We start from the raw sequence: 24,322 nt of genomic DNA, 5'->3' as shown, positions 1-24,322 counted from the left end.
GGAAATTAAAATCCCCCATTATAAGTCACTCTAATTTACTAGCCCACTATTTCTCTGCACAATTGCTCATTATACTCATCAGATTCATTAGGCCTCTAATACACACCTACTCTCATTTTCCCTTTCCCAGTGCTTATGTGACACCAAACAGACTCAATATTGCATTGTCCACCAACATCTATTGGATGCACTTCCTTAGATTTTATGTGTTTCTTAATTAACAGCATAACCTCTCCTCCCTTCCTGTCCTGTCTAACCGTCCTGTACACACTGTACTCTCCAAATTCCAATTCTGCCCTGCTTATGTCTGTGTGACACCACGTCTCTGATATCCCAACAATGTCTACCTTTGATATCTTGACTAGCACTTCAAGCTGATCAAATTTATTAACTATATTCCTAGCATTGGTGTACATGCAAGTATACATGCACCTGTTTCTGCTCTTAGTTACCCTAACACAGCCCATGTATTTACTTGTTCCACTATGACTCCCAGCAGTCCTGGAAATCCCCGTTGCCTTGGTTTCCAGGCTGCTGCTCATTTCAGTGGAAGCAGTGCAAGAATCTCTTTCACCTCTGCTAGCAGCTACTGGTCTGTGTATACCCCCAAGCTATTAGTTTTCCGACCCACCTAACTCTGCCTCAATAGCATCAGCAAATATTCTTGCACCCTTTCTATTTAAGTGTATCCCATCCATGCAGAAGCACTCTCTCTTGTTAACAAGCACAGACCAGGGTGAGAAAACGTCTACCCCTTGAGCCTTGCATAATCTCTCCAGGGCCGAAAATGCACTTGTCGGTAATGAAAACTATCAAATTCTTCTCTTAGTTTATGTGTTGATGACGAAATAAGAGTGAAGAGAATTATGTTTGTTTGTTCAAGATATGATCCACTTTGCTGAAGAAAATGAAATTTAATTTAGATCACAAGCCATATTAACTGATCTGGAATTAACTGCAATAAATGCCTCCAAAGGTGAGTTCCATAACATGTCTGATAAGATCTTTTTTTTACACACTGGGACAATGTGTGTGGAGAAAAATTCAAGCAAGTGGACTGGCATCTCAGTACTGCACCGTTAAAGAATTTAGTTTGCTGCTTTTACATTTGTGTGCCTTGGCATTTATTCCTTCTGGTGAGATACCACAAGCATTTAATGTTCTGAAACCACATTTACCGAGGGAAGCTAGTAATGTGATAGAGTGGTTTGAAGACAATTATATATGGAAGAAGTAGACAGTATATGCATAATGGTAATTTGTGCTGCACCATTATTTCCACCAACATTATGGTCCTTATACGATTCCATTCAACTGGGAATTCCATGCACCCAAAACAGTGTTGAGGCTTGGCATAGAATATGGGAGTGTATAGTTGTTATGAGCACATATTGGCATATACAGGATCATCGAGGAATTTCAGAAAGAACAGGTTGATAACCAGGCGGAATGCATACTTCATGGGAATCCTGTCAAAAACTCAAGAAAGCGACAGTTGAGGGAGAAACGAGAATAATGAGGATTGTGAGCGATCGTGCAAAATTATATATATATATATATGTGCACACACACACACACACAGGGTGTCTCAAAAATACATGGCATAACTTCAGGAATGAGTTCCTCATATGTAGACAATAAAAATATTTTATATCAGCATAGTTCCAAAAATGCTTGATTTCCGAGTTTTGAAGGTCTGTCTATGACACTTAACTGTTCACATCACCTTATAGTAATTGAGGCCAGGCAATTGGTCCATCCCTTTACACCACGAGGTGTAAAGGTCCTGTGTTCACAAAGGCGGCGATGGATACCTTCAAACGTTTTCCTGTCTGGGCATCTTCATTCTGGGAATCTTTTGTGGTACAAACGACGAGCCTCCAGAGCATTGCTGTCTGCCAAACAGTACATAAAGTGTATATCCGCTTGCTCCTGATTTGAGTACATGGTCGGAATGGAAAACCACCTGATTCTGTCAGTACCATGTGATGAAGGAAATCACCTGCGGGAGGTAAGACATTCCAGTTAATAACTCAGGAACCAAGCATTTCCGGAACTATGTTGATATAAAATATTTTTATTGTCTACATATGAGGAACTCATTCCTGAAGTTATGCCGTGTATTTTTGAGACACCTATATACATATATATGTATATGAAATATGAAAACGAAGAAGTGGAAGGGAAAAAAAGAAAGAAAGAAAAACAGTATGTGTACCCGAATGCGCCCAGCAGCAAAACAGGATACAGGTATATAAATAAGTGTTACAAATGAAAGTAAAATGAAATAAAAGTAAATATAGATGGAGAACTTATTAATCACAATATGCCAGGCCTAGTTGAGAAAAAAAATAAGAGAGAAAGAATGTTAAGAACCTAAAAAAAAAAAAAAAAAAAATCATTAAGTAGAATTAAGGTTGAATTAATGCCGAATTAACAGGCTAATCATATGTACAAAAGCTGAAAGAAAAAGAGGGGAGGGTAATAGAGATACAAATTATAAAATTAAATTCAAAAATAAAAATTAAAGAATTAAAAATTTACAAAATTTTAAAAATTAAAAATTGGTACATTGATCAGGTATTTCATCAGGGGACTACACCTGATCATGTACCAAACACTGTGTTTCTATGCAAACTCATGTTGATGGAGAAGCTATTAATATGAAATAGATATGAAAAAAAAAAAATAAATAATAATCTCCAGAAACATGAGTAAGATAGCCCCAACGCAGTGTGTTTAGATTAATAAATTGAGTAGAAAGTATGTAAGAGCGCAGTGTGTTTAAGTTGAAAGTATGTAAAAAAATAAATAAATAAATAAAATAAAATAATAATAAATAACAGGGTAGCGGTATAGAAAAAGGAAGCAATGCAAGGTAAGGGAGGGAAAAGAAGTTAAAAATATAGAGGCGAAGATAGTAAGAATAAGAAAAGTGAGAATGTCCGGATCACCCTCGTATTACACTAATAGTTCAACGGACGGAAAAACGAAGAGCAGAAAGTAGAAAGATGTAAAGAGAAGGAAAAGAGTTTAAAGGATACTAGGCAAGCCAGGTGTGTAAGTACCCAACCTCATAGAGAGGGCCTTGGCTGTGAGAGTGTTAGTAGAAGTGGAAATTAATACCGCTAGCTTGTAGTGTATATTTTGAGTGATAGATATATGAAATATACGATATAAAATATGAAAAGGAGAAAAATTAAATACCTATGATATTTGGCAGAAACAAGTTGGGTGGAATATAATCAAGAAATGAAGATACAAATATGCAAATATTATTAATAATAATGGAATGTAAACAGAGGGAGAACTATGACAACGATGGTGGAGTTGCTCAGAAGAGAAGAATTATGGGATCCCTCTGTGGCCAAAGTAAAATAGAGAAAATAAGATTGATCATAAGTAATTACTGGTAATATTAAATTAAAAAAATGAAAAGAAAAACTTAGGAAGTGAAAGAACATGAACATCATTCTAATAGAAGTCATAATAGAAGTCATAAGGTGTGATCACTTTCCAAGCAGTGGAAATACCACCATTCTACAACTGTACAACTATACAGGTATCAAATTCACCCTAATCAAGGTGGAACATGGTGAAACCGAATTTTTGTTTAATAAAATCAGAGAGATTTTTTATAATAAAATTTAAGAAATTAATTGGAATGTCATTATTGCGAAGTTTGATATAGAGATAGTTTGATATAAATTTAAAGCACCAGCGAAAAGTGATTGATTGCTACTAATATTAGCCAAACGGATAATTTGTGTGTAGATTATATTTTTATGAACCTTGATCGAAATGTTCGAGTTCCAATTCGTTAAATAAATAATATTAAAATTAAATTTGCTTCTTTTGTCGAATAATTCTAAATTATGACAAAGAGGGGGACTGTTTAGAGTAATACTTAAATCAAGAAAATTTGCATGTTGGTTGCCAAAGTTTTCTTTATTGAGAGTGAATTCAGTGGGATATATGGATTTTGCAATATTTTCAAAATGAATATTAAGAATAAGAATGTCATCAACATAGCGGAATGCAAAAAAATTAAGGTTCGGGTTGTTATGAATATATAGATGTTCGTAATAATGAAGAAACAAATTGGATACTATCCTAGAAATTTGTGAACTCATGGGAACTCCCATGGATTGTTTATAAATGTATTTACCATCGTAAATATAATTATTTAGAATACAAAGGTTGATGCAGTTATTCCAAGTAACCTCATCTGTTGGTATAACATTTTTGTATTTAAGGAACAATTGATTCAGTACATTGACAATCAAGTGATGTGGTAAGGAGGTAAATAAGTGGTGAAGTCATAGGTTTCAATACTAAATATGCTGGAATAGGTTTTGGAGTTAAAAATTTTAATGATACTGTGGTTATTGTTAATGATCCAAGTGGAAGGGATGTGAATAAGAATTGTAGTCAACAATTCTTTGAAAAATTGTTTACCTGGTTGATAACAGCCACTTTTTTTGGCACTAGTGATGAATCTAAAGCCAACTGGATGTTTATGGAATTTGGCTATCATATACAAGAAAGCCAAAGTAGAATTGCGAATTTGTATGTAATTTTTTATGCAAGGCTATAATTTTTTTGATGATTGTATTAATGCCGAGATTACAGCGTAAAAGGTGGAACTGCTTTCTACTCCTTTTTTGAGGGTGGTGTAATAAAATTGCTTGCAGAAGATAGCAAAGTTATTAAAGCCTTATCTACAGGGGTGATAATAAATTTTTGTTGTAAATCTGAGATGGCTTATTTCAGGTTAGAGTACCTGATATGTGAATTATTGTAAAGGTAGTAAGTCTTAGAAATAATTTTTTTAATGTCTTGATATATAACATTTATACAATTATAAAAAAGCTTCGTGGGGTATTGTATATTTATATGCCAACTTTTTGCAAAAGTTTAAGATATTAAGATATATATCTTTATATATATTATTGAGGTTGGCCTTATGGACGGGTCTGAATTTAAAACCTTTTTCCTTTTTCTTAAAACCTTCAAAATTTAGAATTATTCGACAAAAGAAGCAAATTTAATTTTAATATTATTTATTTAACGAATTGGAACTCGAACATTTCGATCAAGGTTCATAAAAATATAATCTACACACAAATTATCCGTTTGGCTAATATTAGCAGCAATCAATCACTTTTCGCTGGTGCTTTAAATGATCTCTATATCAAACTTCGCAATAATGACATTCCAATTAATTTCTTAAATTTTATTATAAAAAATCTCTGATTTTTATTAAACAAAATTTCGGTTTCACCATGTTCCACCTTGATTAGGGTTAATTTGATACCTGTATAGTTGTACAGTTTTACATTTGAATGGTGGTATTTCCACTGCTTGGAAAGTGATCACACCTTATGACTTCTATTAGAACGATGTTCGTGTTCTTTCACTTCCTAAGTTTTTCTTTTCATTTTTTTAATTTAATATTACCAGTAATTACTTATGATCAATCTTATTTTCTCTATTTTACTTTGGCCACAGAGGGCTCCCATAGTTCTTCTCTTCTGAGCAACTCCACCATCATTGTCATAGTTCTCCCTCTGTTTACATTCCATTCTTATTAATCATATTCGCATAATTGTACCTTATTAATCTGATCGCAAATTTGTATCTTCATTTCTTGATTATATTCCACCCAACTTGTTTCTGCCAAATATCATAGGTATTTAATTTTTCTCCTTTTCATATTTTATATTTTATGTCGTTTATTTCATATATCTATCACTCAAAATATACACTACAAGCTAGCGGTATTAATTTCCACTTCTACTAACACTCTCACAGCCAAGGCCCTCTCTATGAGGTTGGGTACTTACACACCCGGCTTGCCTAGCATCCTTTAAACTCATTTCCTTCTCTTTACATCTTTCTACTTTCTGCTCTTCGTTTTTCCGTCCGTTGAACTATTAGTGTAATATGAGGGTGATTCGGACATTCTCACTTTTCTTATTCTTACTATCTTCGCCTCTATATTTTTAACTTCTTTTCCCTCCCTTACCTTGCATTGCTTCCTTTTTCTATACTGCTACCTTGTTATTTATTATTATTTTATTTTATTTTATTTATTTATTTTTTTTTTTTTTTACATACTTTTAATTTACATACTTTCTACTCAATCTATTAATCTAAACACACTGCATTGCGGTTACCTTACTCATGTTTCTGGAGATTAATTATATATATATATATATATATTTTTTTTTTTTCATATCTATTTCATTTTAATAGCTCCATCAACATGAGTTTGCATAGAAACACAGTGTTTGGTACATAGATCAGGTAGTCCCCTGATGAAATACCTGATCTATGTACCAATTTTTATTTTTGAATTTAATTTTATAATTTGTATCTCTATTACCCTCCCCTCTTTTTCTTTCAGCTTTTGTACATATGATTAGCCTGTTAATTCAGCATTAATTCAACCTTAATTCTACTTAATGATTTTTTTTTTTTATCTCTTATTTTTTTTTCTCAACTAGGCCCAGCATTTTGTGATTAATAACTTCTCCATCTATATTTACTTTTATTTCATTTTACCTTCATTTGTAACACTTATATATATATATGTATATACATACATGTATATGGCACCTCCGTAGCCAGGTGGGAAGGAGCAGCAGTGCGTAACACATGCTTCTTGATTAGACCGGGGGTTCGAGCCCGTCACCACCAAATACGGAGGATGCGGAAAGGTCAGGGAATGACCACCGCATATCCCGGAGCAATATGGCTTTAGTTGTTAATGCTCCTAAAAACCAAATAACAACAACAACTTACGATAGCAAAAACTGCTAAGGGCTAAATTAGACAAAAGTATATATGAGCTGATATGTGATTTATGGAGAAATTACGACTTAACTTTGGCACTCTGATAAGCCAGACAATTTGATTTTGATTTAGTTTTCTCGAAACACGGGTATCATAGATTCCAGGGTATCAGAAATAAATACATGGCAAAATTAGTAAATCAGTAGTACTGAAGTAATGGCAGGTCACCAGAAGAAAAAATTATTCAGTTGAAGAAAAGTTAAAGATTATCGAAACAGTTAAGAGTGGCAAAATAAAAGGCAGTATATTTCACGAGCGTGGAATGCCTGAAGGAACAATCTGTGGTTGGATGAAAGAGGAAGAAAAATTGCATTCATTTGTAGACACCATAGAAGATGAAGTAGACCTCCAAAGAAAGAAAACTACGTTTTGTGAAACAGTGATGTGGAGCTGTGCTTATACAAGTGGTTTCTATAGAAGCATAGTGAAGGAGTACCAATAAATGGAATAATTTTGAAAGCACAGGCACTTGAATTTCATAAGCTATTTAGTGAAGATGATGGCACATTTAAAGCTTCTGAAGGGTGGCTTTGCAGTTGGAAGGCTTGCCATGGAATATGCCATTGCTGTTTTCGGTATTTATTAATGATATCAATGATATCAGGCTTAATGTGTAAGGTTTGCAGATGATACAAAGGTTGGAAGGATCGTTAATGACAGTATTCAGGATGAGCTATTGCAACAAGATCTAGCAAAATTGGATTAATGGGCTGAGAAATGGCAGTTGAAATTTAACATTGACAAATGCAAGGTACTGCATATGGGTAGCAATAATCCCAGAGTAAATTATTAAATGTGTGGTACCACACTCAGGGTAGTGGAAAATGATAAACACCTGGGAGTAATTGTGCAGTCAGATATGAAATTCTCTGAGCAGTGCAGACATGCTGCTAGGACAACTCATGGGGTTTTGTCAATGATATACAGAAACTTTGGTGGCAAGGATAAGAAGTAATCATCCCTTTGTACTAAGCCATGGTTAGGCCACATCTTGAGTTCTGTATACAGGTTTGGAAGCCTCACTTTAGGAAGGTTGTAGATATGCTTGAATGGATGCAGAGGACAACCAGATTGGTGAAAGGAACAGAAGGGTGCTCTTACCAAGAAAGGCTTGAGTTCTTCAAATTGCAGCATCTGGAGGCTAGGCACTTGCAGAGTGATGTGATTGAGGTGTTTAAGTCCTTGAATGGATTAAGTAAGCTGAATGTTAATGGCATTCTTCCTCTTGCTGAGATTACACACATGAGGAGGCATAAATTCAAGTTGAGGATGCAGGATAGATGTGCAAAATGTTGCCTTCAACCAGTATGTGGTTGACTGTTGAACAGGCTTCCATTCATTGATTTTGTTATGGAAATGGATGGGTGAAGTATGTAGTTATTTTATTTTTTATTTATTTATTTTTATTTTTTGTCTGATTCTATATAAGCTTATTTCTTGCATCATTTGCTACTACTACTACTACTACTAGGTTAGTCTTGTAGGCAAATCTCCATTTGGTGGCAGCAGAAGCATTTCCTGAATTTTTGCATAATGCGATTCAAGATGGTGAAATCACAGATGAACAATTACACGAATGTGATGAAATAATGCTGTATTGTAAACTACTCCCCAACAAGTTACTGAATATTAAAAAGAAACGCAAAAAAGTAGACATGCAAACTAACAAAGAGAGAATTACTGTGTTACTATGTGCAAACAAGACTGGAAATCACAAGCGAAAGCCATTGTGCATCAGTAAAGGTTGAAGTCCTCCGATGTTATAAGCCCATCAACAGGAAATCTCTACCTGTGATTTATAAAATTAGCTTCAACTCTTGGATTATAAGTGATTTTTTGCTATATGGTTTGAAAGTCAGTTTGCACTATTGGTGAGACACCACTTTCTTTCCAAAAAAACTTTAAGAAAGGGCTTGTTACTGTTGAATCACTACCCATCTCATCCTTCGACTGATGTTCTGAAATCGAAAGATGAGATGGGTAGTGATTGACAAGAAATACGCCTCTGATCATAGCAATCAGAGGCATATTTCTTGTCAAGGAACGCAACTGCACTAATTCAACTCATGGATCAGGGCATTATTCAAGCCTTCAAAGCTTACTATCCCGGTGAGCTACTTGATAGAATTGTAAGCTCAGAAATTTAATTTCTGGAATTTCTGAAAACATCAACATTAAAAGACATTGTATACAATATTAGATTAGTGTGGGAGGAAGTAAGCTCAACAGTAATTGAAAGCTGTTGGAAAAAATTGGAAAAGATGAGATCACTAATAATAACCTTGAATTAGTAGCATTTTCAGGACAAGAAGCAAAGTCTGATTGTAATGTACTTGTTGGCAGACTTGGAACAAATGACCTGGCTGCTTGGATTGAGGTGGATGCAGAAGCTCCCGTTGAACATTACCTGAGCGAGAATGAAATTGCAGCCTCCAAGCAGTGGAAAGACAATCAACAAACAGAAAGCCAGTGACATAGGAAGTGATTCAGTAGATAATGTGGATGACTCGTGTAAGGAAAAATACCAGAAATTAATGAAGTGCTTAAAACATTGAGGTAACAGCATGGTTAGAATGTCAGAGTGATAGTAAACATCTTTATTTATTGCATCTGATCATTATTAAGAATTATGTGCTGAAAAAGTGCTGTATCAGCTCCGTCAAACTAAATTACATGACTATTTCAGATTGGGTGCATCAAATGTAAGCCCATAACAGCATTGTGTATTAGTAAAATGTAAAGGGAATGGCACAACCTTTAATACTTTGTCTTTTAGTCTATATACTCATAAAATATTATTAAATAAAATATTTATTTACTGAGTGAAGTGTATTTATATTAAAAAAAAAAAACGGGGGGGGGGGGAATGGTAAAACTTTTTCAGCTACACTTATAATGCGAGTATTAAAGTTGTCGCCTGACACCCATGTTATATCAAGGTTGCACTATATTTTATTATATAGGGAAATAATAGCCTTTGAACCATAATAAATATCATATATCATTCCAGGTCATCAAAAGCTGTTTTGCAGAAGACACACTGTATGGAGAATTGTTCAGGTAAATTCAGTTAGTATTAGTATTGAGAATTTTCAGATGATTGATTCAAGAAAGTGGGCTTAATTCTGCATCTGTAAAAAAAATCACTCATACTTTCCCTCTCCCAACAAGAGTGACTATTCAATTTCTCCTCAAACTGTGCCCTCTGTATCAGCCACCTTAGAAAATAATTAAGCACTCTGAAGAATAACCAATTATGACTACCCCCCCGTCTCCATTTTTTCTGTAAAATCTAAGTTACCCAAGTTTATAAAGTAATCCCTTGTGGAACCCACATCAAATGCTTTACTGAAGTTGATATTTTGTATGCAACTGTTTTATGACTGTCATAGTTCACATGGATCATTAGAAACTTTCCCTTTCATGAACCCATGTTTTGATCCCTTTAAGATTCCATTCTTATTAAAGTAGTTATGTATCACAAACTTAATAATAGACGCTGTAAACTTTCTTTTTTCCGCTATAAGTTTAGCTCATTAGCCTATATTCTCTCATCACCTCTTTATGTCCTTCCTTTCTTATGGAATGGGAAAACATTACTACTCCTCCAATTCAAGGAAATCATCACATGCTACCTTTTTTTTTTTAGTATAACTGGTTGTCTGTCATCCTTCATCTTCTATAGCATTTCCGATACTTCTCAGAAATTATCATATCACTTATTTCACAGCAAGCAGACTTTTTACTGTTTCAGCATAGTTCAGATACACTTTCACTTTTAAATATCATTGCAGCAGAGTGCCTGTACTACTTTCTGCCACTTTGTCTGATCATGTATAAACCCACTGCTTCCATGTTGTAAAGGACCATCTCATTACTGTCTTTTCTGTTGTAACCCGTTTTCTACATTTCTTGCCAGTGACTTTATTAGTGATATCTCATTAGACACTGATTCATGTGAGATGAATCAGTGTCTCTTGGTAGTTTCTAATCCCATGCTTTCTTTTGTTTTCCTCAGCTAAGCCTTTCAGCCCTCTCTTCATTTTGGCATCTTTTTTTTTTTTTTTTTTTTTGGTACATATACAGTTGAATGGATGTGTTAGTGGCTTCTGGGATAAACCCTTTAAACACTTCTCATAATACATTCATATCCTACAGCATACAATTACCTCTTCTACAGTTGCCTTGAAATTGAAGTCCTTTCCTTTCTTTTGACCACAAATTTCTCTGGACATTATCCATTTCAGGACATTATGATCACTGTCCCCCTGTTAATTCCTGCACTTTTATATATAACTGCCCATATTTACAGAGAGAACTGGATTAAGGACAGTTGGGCCTTTTGTACATTCTCTGATGTGCTTGAATAATTATTAGTCACATCTGGTGAGTATGGGCTTGGCACACTCAGAATCCTTAGCTGAATTTCATTATTCTTCTCTTTCTTGGTCTCTCTCTCTCTCTCAGGGTAATTCAGAAATTTTTTTTGGCTGGTGCAGCTTAAGACTTCCTTGCACCATATTGCTAATAATAATAATAAAATTTTGATCCCGCTTGGTGTATTCCCAGTCTATAATACTGGGAATACACCTAGAAATATGTGAACTGGGAATACACCATAACAAGGCAACCATACTCGTCCATTCAAGTTGCCTAATAACATTTTTTCTCTTATTCCTTGAAGTCATTTGGCTTGTAATGTATCCCATTATCATCTTTCCTTTATCACCTTTCCGTGGTGTGAACAAGGTACCCAGAATCATCTCTCCAGGCAACTGATGCTTCTGGGTAGCCAAGTGGCCAGGCCAGGACACAACAGAACATGCACACTACTCACACAAACCTACATCAGTCACATTTCTGGCCCTTCACAATGATTCTGTTCTTCACAGAGACACGAGGCAGAGTTGAACAGACATTCCAGGTACCACCCTATACATATACACATGTCCAAATTTCCTTTATCATAGTCATTTCATGCCGCCCAGACTGAATATGATCAGATTCTAGAAACATACTGGTTGTTTTCAGAATGATTTTGATAAGAGGCATAATTCCTTTCTGAAAGGAATAATTTTAGTGTACTTTATCCATTATCTTGGGATAAGAACATATATCTAATGCATGCATTTTGTAAACAAAATTCTGGCATTGTTAATTGTTACACAGAAATGTTAAATTTTATAATTGTTTACCACCTTTGAAGATCCCTTAAATAGCTTTGTAAACAAGCCTTTTTCCTGAGGCCTATATCTCTTGGCAGTTCCAATTGCTCCCCCTCTCTCTCTCTGATAACTGAAGTGTGCAATGTAACCCTAGTCCTCCGTACACTTAACCTGGATCTTTACATTGACTTCCCCCTCCCAAATTTAGCAATTTCCTTCTAGGAATTTCTTGGTCTCTACAGCCTTAGCAAATTCTTTCTCTCAAATAAAGAAAATTGTGTTAAGAAAAATTTACCTCCATAATCATTACAGAGTCCATCAGATCTAGAGATACTTTACAAGGTTCTCCATCGTAAAATCCCTTCTGTTGTTCATGGGAAGAATTTCATAATTTTTGAGCTATCCTACAAAATTTTATCAGCATGACATGTTATTTTGATAATAAGTTATCACTTCATTTTTGCTTAATGTCATTAGTTCCCAGATGGGCCACACTCTTTAATATCCTCTTAATAATTGGCAACTGCTTATTAACATCATTAATTTTATGGTTCCTGCAGACATATCCTAACTTCTTCCAGCTATCTTAATTACAGAAAATATTCTCAGTTTTCCTAACTGTTTAGTTTGTCACTAAAATGACTTCATTTGGAACCAAAATAGTCACCGCCTGGTGACTATTTTGGTTTGGAACATTGTATCCACAGAAGTATGACAAACTAATATCAAAACATGATATCCAACAGCATACCATGTTTTGACTTAAGTTTGTCATACTTCTACATCTAACACACAAAAATCAACCACCAATAGCACATACAAATATAATGTGCAGTGATGGCTACTTTTTTTTTAAGCTCTGCAAATTGGATTAGTTTTTTGTAAGTTTTAATGGTTTTCAGTATCTTTGTTTTAAATCTGTGTGTTAATTTATTTATTTTTTGTGGTTCTGATTAAGCACATATTTATTTATCATTTTTAATTGGGCAGGTAATTAGATTTCTCAGTTGGCAGTAATGGGAAATTTTGCTACTAATTTTCATGTATCAGCCAGTATTGATATAATTAAGTCTTTATTTTATTTTATGTAAATGTATAATTAATAATAATAACATAGTATATGTTTGTTACTATAGTACTCAGGTATACTGCTGTAGTTTTAATTTAATTTCTTAATCAAAATTATGCCTCGGACTAGATCAGCAAAGCATATGGCTCAGAGTTGAGAATGACTTGCTTTGGGAAGGGAAATGAAGAGTTATCAAATACTGATGAAGAGTTATGCACTGAAAAGAGAAAGATTCTTGTAGATTTGACATTGCTGAAGTCAAATATGTCCACCCTATTGCTGTAAGACCCACCAATTTTAAGGGAGAAGGGATTAAAGTGAAGAACTAAGTTTCTAGTTAAAATGATTTCATATATTTTAAAAAATGTTACTTACAGTACTAAATATTGAACAGTGTGTCTGTTAATCTTATTCTGTTTACAGAAATGTTTATCTGATAACAAAACACTTATCATATTTTTTGACTTTTATATGTCCATTTGTGTCCCTTTTATGTCCATTGGTGTCCCGTACAAGTGTCCAAATATATTGGTAGCAGTCTACCAACATATTTGGACTCCATTTTCCCTGGTACCTTTTTTTCCATTTGAGAAATACCTTGGTAAAACTTTTCACTGCATTCTTCGAAGACCGCTCCAAAATTTTCAGGGGAAAAAGTCTAGATGGGAATGTAGGAAATTGAAGTTTTAGCGAAATGTTGTACACCAACTCTCTATGCTAAAATAGCTCATCTGCAATTTTGCTGTAATTTTGTGATTTCTCATTGCCTAATAAGTTCCGGCAGACATTTTCAAATGCCTTCCAGACCCTTATTTCTCTAACGTTTAATTTTTTAGTGAATTCCTCATCTTGGAATAGCAGTTTGATTAGAGGACCCACAAAATTTTTCTCTTTTATCTTGGCCTCACTGATTTAAGGAAACTTTTTCCTCAAAGAGGAAAATCCTTCTCCTTTTTTGTCTATCACTTTCACAAATACTTTTATCAAACCTTGCTTGATGTGCAATGGAGGTGAATAGATTTTGACTTATTCACCAAAGAAGGATGTGCTACATTTTTTTGGCCTAGTGTAGTTTCTGAATAGTGTGGCAATTTTTTTTTTTTTTTTTTAACCTTGTAGTGGCAACTCTTTGCTTGGCTGTTCCACTTGCATAAAAAGCAGCAGTATTTAGTGTATCCACCTTTCAGCAAAGCTACCACTTTTAGGCCGGCACAGATATTCCATTTGTGTTCTTGATATCATATTTTTTGCAAATGAACCCACAGGTTCTCAGATGTTTCCTTCATGTGAATTGCATAGGCCAATGATATAGATGGATCCTTATTTCCATTATGGAGTAAAAGTGCTTTCAAACTGACCTTGGATGAATCAATGAAAAGCCTCCACTGCTCAGGGACATACTCCAGATGTAACTCTTTCATTAATTCCTGGACATTGTTACAATAAACCAAAGCACCATCCATGGAGTAATAGGTCATTCTGTTAGATTGCCTCTTCCTATAAAAAGGTACCTTGACACCCTTTTCAAGAAGATTCCACTGCTGGAGCCGTGATCCTAGTAATTGAGCCTTGGTTAGAGAGGTCAAAATCATTCAATTCTGCCTGAATGATTATATCCGGGTTTGCAGTATCAAGAATTGAAAAGTCTGGATCCGTACTCATTCTGGGTCTGCATCTTTTGGAGACTCCTTTGTTGGATTGGCCAATGAGATCCCCAGACTGAAACTCACTTGAGTGATTTTTTTTTTTTTTTTTGAGGTCTTTTGAAACGGACCAAATTACACACAAGAAAGGAACTTTTATGTCAGATTGTGGTGGTGTTTAAAAATAACTTGAAATTGTAATAATTTTCTACATTTAGTTTTCAAATTATTTAAATGCCTGCTTGAAATATAATCTCACAGCTTTTACTACTTTGCTTTGAAAATAGTTTTTAAAATACAATAATTTAAAATGAAACTGTTTACACCAGCTCATCCTCATTTAATGTTTATTTTAATTTTATGTATAAAGCCCTCATCCCCCAAGAAACATCTTTAACATGTTCGCTGCCACCTAAATGTGAAAGAACCCATTTAATGTGCCATAATTTTCAAAAAATCGAAAAAAAATAATAATAATTTCAACCTCCAGAGCATTCTGAAAATTAGTACATACTGTTTCAAAATTAAAAGTTTGAAATTCATTACTGAAATGAACACTTTTATGCTGAGCTGTAAATCAGATCCTAAAATTTTATAAAAGTTTATTCTTGTACATAAACTAACATCAACACAAACAAAGAACAAATGAAACTGTATACCAAGTCTATAAATAAAGGCCAATCATTACTGCAAAACATTCAATCAATGTGCCAGTAGTGAGTCATTGTTGATGTAAAGGCACATGTTAATTTCAGGTGCCGTTACATTTATGGTACCCTTTGATGGATCGCTTAAGAATGGCTGCTTATGTGCATTACGGAACAGCAGAATGGATATTTTCAATGCAGATATCCATTGCATTATATAACTTCTAGTGCCATTTTATGCATATGTGCGTAAAGGCAGTAAATATGTTAAATAAAAAGTTTTCACTTTTAAATAAAAAGTAATAACTTTACTGGATCAATGTTCAATTCCTTGGGGAAGAATTGCTAATGGTTCCCAAAATGGGAATTTGCATTTGAGCATTCTTGCTGTCAACAGAAATATATATCTGAAATAACAGCAATATTAACTGAAGTCTATACATAATTCTTGGATAGTCCACTTTCCCAACATTAAACAAGATCTCCCTGTGTACACTGGTCAACAAGCTTTTGCTAACACGGGTGAAAGCAAGCATTTTTTGTTAATTTACACATGCTAATTACAAATATGACAGTAAAAAGTTTTTATCATGTCACCTTTTTTAGAAAAATGCAAAAACAGTTTTAAAAAAAACATAAAATAGCTTCAAAATCGTCCAACATTGCACTCTATACCTTTCCCGGTTGAATTTATTGTAACAAAAGAGACAAATCTGTGTTGTTTAATGGTATACTAATACCTCTTTTCAGTTTTATGGCCCTTAGGAGTGGCTGCTCTGAGTTATATTGCTATTATCCTTATTATGCAGTAGCACGTTTGGACCCTTCTGGCTGCAAGGTGCCTCTGTGAAAGACAACTTGTTTACAAGTGTCTTTAGCCCTTAAATGTACATTTGGGGTTAGTTTCGATTTGTGAAATCTAGTGGTAGGTTGTGGTGTTTTAAAGTTCCGTTTTGGTCTTGTGAAAACTTGTGAAATGGAGTAAAAACCGTGTGTGTGTGTGTGTGTGTGTGTGTGCGCGCGCGCGCGTTAATTTGCCAGACAGTTTTTACTATGTTTGTGGACAATTTACAGTGAAGTCGCAACATCGATCAACCACAGACAAGGTGAAACAAGCTTATTATTTTTATTTTGGTTGCCACGTGGGTGATCAGAATGAAAGGTGGGTACTGCATATGTGCTGTATAACTTGCTATATAAACCTGACTGAATGGATGAAGGGGAAAGAATTCTAAAATGCCTTTTGCTGTTCCGATGATCTGGCGAGAATCAACAAGTCACCTCGAAGATTTTTACCTCTTTCTCACAAATACTAAGGGGTTTTCAAGGAAAAATAGAGTTAAAATAAAATACCTCAACCTTCTGTCCACAATAAGACCAGTGCCATACACACCAGAACTCTCTGTTCCTATTCCTCCACCTAGTTGTGAAAAAAATCACTATTCCAGAAGAAGAACAAGAGTCACTAGAGCCTATACCTGCCCCCACAATGTCCTCAGATCTCTTTGTTACAATCCTGAAAATGGCAAAACCCCACACCTAATTGAGCAAAGTGAACTTAATGATTTGGTTAGGGATTTAAATCTTTCAACGCAGCAGGATGAGCTATTAGGATCTAGGTTGCAACAGTGGAATTTGCTGACATAAACTATGAGGATTTCTGTGTTTAGAAACCAAAATGAAAATGTTTGCGGGTTATTATCAAATGGAAGGTTCTCTTTGTGTCTGTAAATGGATTGAAGGACGAACTAGGGTTTGAACACAATCCTGAAGAATGTAGATTATTCATCGATTCTAGTCGGTTTCAGTGGCTATGAAAGAAAACTATGATAGCATGTCATTACTATTAAATGCCTTAAACTATAAGAAATATTGTTGGAAAATCTGTGGGGATTTAAAAGTAATTGATTTGTTGCTTGGACTACAGGGTGATTTTACTAAGTATTGTTGTTTCCTGTGTTTATGGGATAGTTGAGTAGTAGAACATCATTATATTGTGAAGGAATGGCCCATCAAAGAAGAATATGTTCCCAGGAAACTCAACATCAAATGCACACCTTTAATGAAACCCGAAATGGTGCTTCTCTCGCCTTTGCACGTTAAGTTGGGTCTCGTGAAAAATTTTGTAAAAGTTCTGGACAAAAATAGTGACGGTTTCAGGTACTTAAAAAGCCAGTTTCCAAAAATTAGTAATGCAAAGTTGAGGGAGGGTATATTGGTAGGTCCACAAATTAGATGGCTTTTAAAAGAAAAAAATCATTGAAACTGAACTTAATGCCATTGAATTAGTTGTGTGAAAATACTTCAGAGCTGTTGTTAGTGGGTTTTTAGAGAATAAAAAAGTAGAGAACTATAAAGAGTTGATAGAATTGTTGCATAACTATCAAAAAGGATGTTAAATGTCGCTGAAGATACACTTCCTATATTCGCACCTGGGCTTCTTTCTGGACAACTTGGGATCTGTCAGTGACAAGCAGGGGAAAAGATTCCACCAAAATATCCACACGATTGAGTAAGCAGAGGTACTGAGGACAATGGGATCCAGCAATGATGGGTGACTATTGCTGGTTTCTGATAAGGGAGGACTATTCTGCTCGTAAGAGGAAAAAATAACTGTATGTAGTAAGATTTCCTATTTTTGTCTCCACTTTTGTGGGTTTTGCTTCCTTAAATCCAAATAGGTGTTTATAAAGTTTAAATATGTTATTTTTTATCCATTTGGAATGTTTACTGGTTGTCATTTATATTTCAAGCAATTAATTTACAAGAAAAGTAAAAATTCACAATTTTTGGAAAAAAGGAGTGCGAAGCCATAATATGAAAACGTGACATGCTACAAACTTTCTACTGTCATTTTCGTTTTCAGCACATACAATTTAGTCAAAATCAGTCGATTTCGTTCATGTTATCAAAAAAGAAGTTTTAATTGTTGGCTAGTGTTATTTTGACAGTAAGTTGGAATTGCATTTTATGTTTATTTAATTTCTCTCCCTTTAGATTCATATATATTGAAAAATGTTATTGAATCTTTATAAGTAACGAAGTTTTTTGCTACTCTAATCCTCTAATAAAATGATCAAATTTAAATGTAATTTCTGAATTAGTTTGATGTACGTGTTTTCAGTATAAATAATGCTTGAAATGCATGATATAGGAATGGAAAGGAATTCTGTAAAAATGGCACTACAATTATAATTTAAAGGATATACCATTCCATAACTTCAAAATCAATGAAATGGTATTATATTTTTTATTGGCATTCAATGTGTAGTTATTGAATGTGTGAATTACTGGTATATATGAGAACCGATATGCATATACAGTAGAAGTCCTCTTAACAGTCGTCCTTTTAGCCAACTTGCTAGATTAACCAACCTCCACTTAACTGCTCTGCTCCCTTCCCTCTTTAAAGCATACTGTGCCATACACAGTATGCTTTATGTATTAGTGTGCTGTGATTCCCACAGGACACTAATACAGTATGCTTGCATCTAGTAGACATACTGTGGTATGTCACACTCACTCACTTGTTAAGTTGTATACTCTCCAAGAGCTAGGTTGTATATTTTCACCAATAAAATTATTTTTATTTTAATTTCATTTAGAAGGATTTTGCACTCAGTTTGTGTCACAAGGGTGTTAAGTTCTCACTCCACTTTAAAGGAACTAAATTTATAAATGGTAGATAACGCATTATTGCTGTAGCAAGGAAGATAATGCAGAATTCCATTCAGCAGACTCATAAAAGCAGCTTCAAAGAAATGGCCTTGGTCTTACATCAAAAGACTGATGCTGCAGAAAGTTTTACAGCAAGTGACAGATGGCTTGAACATTAGGAAAAAATGCTGTGGCATTCGTGTGTTTAGTATTAGTGAATTTAGACAATCCCCACAAATACTCAAAAATTACTTAAATTTACAGATTTAAGATTATTTATCAGCAGAGAGAATTTGATTGGCAAACAGTTATACGATATGGATGAAATTGGTCTAAACTATAAGATGTTACCTACAAAAATGATGGCAAAAGAAATATAATGTGTACTACTTGGATAAAAAAATCTATAGAGAGAATCACAGCAGCCACCTGCAGCAGTGTAACTGGAATTCTCAAATTGACTCTTTTGTCATTGATAAATCTACCAATCCTAGTACTTAATATACAAATTTTTTGTTTGTTTTTTTTATCAGTTTACTACCATTCACAAAAGACAGCACAAATGGAGTCTACATTATTCAAAGAATTTTTTTTTTTTTTTTTTTTTCTTCGTGAATTTTTAACTTCTGTAAAGAAACACTTATAATAAACTTACCTGAAAAGGCTGTTCTCTTTCCTCTATAACACCCCTTTACATTCTGATTGTAAAAAACTCAAAGGAGGGGCATAAAGGCCAGATTTTTACCAAAATAAAGGATATTATAGGAATGTAACATCCTAGATCCAACCTATGGAGAAATGGGGGGGGGGTTCTATAGTGTCTAAATAGATGATATGGGGGAATGTTTTGAGTTACATTTTGTAAAAAAAAAATAGAAGGCACAAATATAGCTGTCATATAATCATTAAAACTGTCAACATCATAGATGTGTTTACAGTATATCACTATCTTAAAACAAAATTCCAAATTCAGCATTTACTAAATCTTGGAGAAAACTTTGGATCCAAGGTTGACAGAGCTAGGGAAAGTCCCGAACTACAAGAAGATATTGAACTTTATTAACTAATTTCAGGAAAAGTGAAGGTTCTAACTATTTAAAGGACAATAGATTTGATAATATTTTCCAAAAAATCAGTGATGTAGGAAAATGAAATTATGTATAAGACAGAAATCACACACACACACTGCAATGGAAACAGCTGGATCTAAATATGAAGAAGAGATTCTATAAAATCCACAGCATAATTTTCCAATTCAGCAGCCAAAAATGCCTTAGATACAGCTTTACATTAAATTGAACAAAAGCATGATTTCACCAACAACATTGTGATGTTTATAAAAGAAATGTAGGTACTATGCTCTAAATGTAAAATACCTCATCATCAACTAAACAGCTGAAAATCACTGATTTTATGTAAATGAATGTACATATATATGTTTTAAGTGAAAATGGAATTCTTAAAGTATATATATGTATATACTTTAAGAATTCCTTTTTTTTATGATTCTCAGCTTTAACCAACTTTTTGATTAACCCACCAACTATCGGTCCCAATCCCATCAGATAAAAGAGGGCTTCTACTATGCATCAACTTATAAAAACTTTAAAAAGAGCCTTCATAATTATACTGAAGATCCTTTAATTTATTTAAAAGATGACATTAATCAAGAAAGGAGAAGTCCATTTACTAAAGAAGTCGAAAGGGAAAATTCACCTTTTTTAAACTTGCTGCATTCAAGAGAGGTTGTGAATTATGATACTTTCCATAAAATAAACCACAGACTAGAGCTTTATTTGGACCTTGAAATTCTTGGCGATGATGAACAACTGGATGCACTTATAGAGGTTGGTATATTTTTCTTGGTTTATTTTTCTTACATTTAAAATAAAAGAAAGAAAAAAACCATTTCCCAATTAATAGACTACACACTTGCTCATGAAAAAGAAATGAACATAAAGTCATTATATATGACTTGTTACCAAACAAATTAGGCCTCCATAACCTAATGGTCAGGAGCAGGAGTACAGTAGCACTTGTTCTTTTAGTAGACCAGAGTTCAAGCCCCTGACTGTGAAATACTGAAATGCATCCATCTCGTACTCCATTGTTAATATGTCAAATAAATGTTTGCCACTAATTACTGTCTTGTGTCATTTCTGCTACTTGTGCCTCTGCTACTACTTTTCCGTGACATTTCTGGTTATGGGTTCCTATGCGATTCACATTCCTTTAGATGTTACCTACCTCCCCTAAATGTTTGTACCAATATTTTTGAGGCACCCTGTATACTTGTTCCATGATGACTTCCAGCAGTTCTTGAAATCCCCAGTACCTTGTTTTCCAGACTGCTGCTCATTGCAATAGAAGCAGTGCAAGAATCACTTTCACCTCTGCCTTTGGCTATTGTTAATCTATTAGTCTGTGGGTCCCCCCCCCCACCCAAGCTAGCCATTTTCTGACACACCTAACAATGCCTCGGTAGCATTATCAAATATTCTTGCACCCTTTCTATTTAAGTGTATCCCATCCCTGTAGAAGCAGTCCCTCCTGTTAACAAGCACAGACCACACCAAGAAAAATTCTATCACACAAGTCTTGCACAATCTCTCCAGGACTACATTGATTGACAAGGCTCTTATCATATACTTCCTCCTATCATGTTTGGGCAGAATTGCAGACACTTTCAAGTTTAACCCTAACTGTTGACTTTTTTTCAACATTGACCTGTACTCGTTAAGCGAGTCTGCAGATTTACTACTTTTATAAAGGAATTTTGCTAGCAGGGAAAAGGAGGTGATTATCCCTTTGTATAAGGCAATAGTAAGGCCAAGCCTTGAGTACTGCATACTGGTCTGGAGACCTTAGTTTAGGAAGGATGTAGATTTGCTTGAATGTGTACAGAGAAGGGCAACAAGATTGGTGAGGGGAATGAAGGGCCCTCTTACTAAGAGAGGCTTAAGTTCTGCAAATTGCAGCGGCTGGAGACTAGGCACCTGCTAGGTGATCTGATTGAGGTGTATAAGGCCTTGAATGGGTTGAGTACACTGAATTCTGATGGTATTCTTCCACTTGCTCAGATTACGAACCTAAGGGAGCATTAATTCAAATTGAAGGAAGACAGCTGTAGAATAGATGTGCAGAAATTTGCCTTTAGCCAACGGATGGTTAATTGCTGGAACAAATTTCCATCTGTCATGGAAATTGATAGCTTAAATAAATTCAAGGAGGAACTGGACAAACGTTTAGAGGGAATGGTTGTGTGATTTTTTTTTTTTTTTTGGCTGATGCTACATATGCTTGCTTTCTTGTATCACATGCCTCTATTACTATTACTATAATGTCATTAGTGTCAAACATGTACAACAATATCACCTTTTGTGCCCTTAAAAGATATCTGCTCTACAATATCATAAACTTTTGCCCCTGACAGACATATCCTGGTCCTATTCTACTAGTTTTTTTTTGCACAATGTTTTCCGTTTCCCTAACAATAGAGCTGTCGACGACAACTAGCTGCTGTGGGACCAACGCATTCTGCCTCTGGGTTTGCTGCTGCTGTGTTGCCTGATGATCAAGTGCAAGCTCTGGTGTTGAGTGGGCAGCTGAGAGCTTGATGGAGGCCCCCAAATTCAAATCCTTCAAGGGCATCTACTCTATTCTTCAAGCTCTCATAAAGGCCCATTACAATGCTTAGTTGGCGCCGAACATCCTCACATTCTTTACATTGAGCACACACAAAGACAGCCCCCTTGGAAAAATCATGTCCTGTTCCTGATTGTTCCACAAACATCAGACAAGCAGTATATTTCATAAGGTTGTGTTTCAGAAGATAACAACCCCTCTCAGTTCTCTCCAAAGCCATAACACCTAACTACCCTGAGTCTTTTGCCTTTCTGCCCTGCTCTGAAGCAGAGCAGAACAGCTTTTGGTTCAAATTCAGTTTAATTAAAAAAAAAACTACCTTAAACTTAATCCTAATGCAGTAATAACACTGCATAACATTAGTAGTAATTACAGCAGTTCTCTCCAAAGCCATAACACCTAACTACCCTGAGTCTTTTGCCTTTCTGCCCTGCTCTGAAGCAGAGCAGAACAGCTTTTGGTTCAAATTCAGTTTAATTAAAAAAAAAACTACCTTAAACTTAATCCTAATGCAGTAATAACACTGCATAACATTAGTAGTAATTACAGCAGTAATAACATTATTGTCCTATTGTAACTTGCTCTCTGCTACTGCTTTTTAGTTGAAATAAGACAGTACACTAGAATTCTTCTCTTCACAAAAGGGGCAATCCTCCTTTCATTTTCTAAAATATGAATTTGGTTCTGTTGCATATATGTCAATATATTGCTATATGCTAAAATTACATAATTCTGAATTTTTTTTTTTTTTTCCAGGCTGATATCATCTCTCCATTATTACTTGAATTTAAAGGACTAGTAGTATTCTCTTCAAAAAAAGTATACATTATGAGGATTCTTAATGAGGCAAAGAGGTAATAATAACTGCTTCTGATGACAACAATTAAACAAGTAAATAAAAAAAAAACTTTGTTTTCTAGGGGAAAAAATTAAGAATATTATAGAATAAATACTATCTTTTGAAGGCACAATAGATGTTTGATATTAGACTTAAGCAATGTGAGATCTTATTTCATAATTATGAGGAAATGCCAAGAAAAAGCCACATTAGTAGTGGCATGTGATGCAAGAAAGCAAGCTTATATAGCATCAGCCAAAAAAAAAACCCTTCCCTTTTCACCTATCCATTCACTCCAAACATTTGTCTAGTTCTCCCTTGAATTTATTTAAGGCTGTCAACTTCCACAATGACAGATGGAAGTTTGTTCCAACAAACCGCTGGCTAAAGGCAATTTCTACACATCTCTTCTACAATTGTCTTTCCTCAATTTGAATTTATGCCCACTCAGGTGTGAAATCTGAGCAAGAGGAAGAATCCCATCACCATTGAGCTCGCTCAAACCATTCAAGGCCTTATACACTTCAGTCAGATCACTTTGCAGGTGCCTAATCTCCAGATGCTGCAATCTGCAGTACTTTAGCCTTTCACACACTTGTATGCAGTACCCATGGTGTTGCCTGACCATTGCCTGATACAAAGGGATAATCACTTCCTTATCCCTGCTAGCAAACTTCCTGTATATCATTGACAAGACCCCATGAGCTGTTCTGGCAGCCTGCCTGCACTGCTCAGAAAATTTCATATCTGATGACACCTAACCCCCAGGTCTTTTTCATTCTCCACTACCCTGAGTATAG

At 34.8% G+C, this 24,322-nt stretch overlaps 1 protein-coding gene across 1 annotated transcript in view; it reads left to right on the top strand.

Annotated features, from left to right (window-relative positions):
- Nucleotides 1-24,322, top strand: part of LOC150075083 (uncharacterized) — a 175,539-nt gene that overhangs the window by 81,019 nt on the left and 70,198 nt on the right. The window contains exons 10-12 of the mRNA XM_090389087.1: nt 9,869-9,918; nt 20,696-20,886; nt 23,441-23,538. Of these exons, the coding sequence (XP_090245213.1) occupies nt 9,869-9,918; nt 20,696-20,886; nt 23,441-23,538 (339 nt within the window). The remainder of the gene's footprint in view (nt 1-9,868; nt 9,919-20,695; nt 20,887-23,440; nt 23,539-24,322) is intronic.

Source organism: Mastigoproctus giganteus, chromosome 14 (genome assembly GCF_048544385.1).
Source record: "Mastigoproctus giganteus isolate SK-2022 chromosome 14, ASM4854438v1, whole genome shotgun sequence".
In the NCBI taxonomy this organism is placed as follows: Eukaryota; Metazoa; Arthropoda; class Arachnida; order Uropygi; family Thelyphonidae; genus Mastigoproctus; species Mastigoproctus giganteus.
The sequence above is the reverse complement of the archived record's forward strand: the minus strand, read 5'-3'. Positions and strand labels throughout refer to the sequence as shown.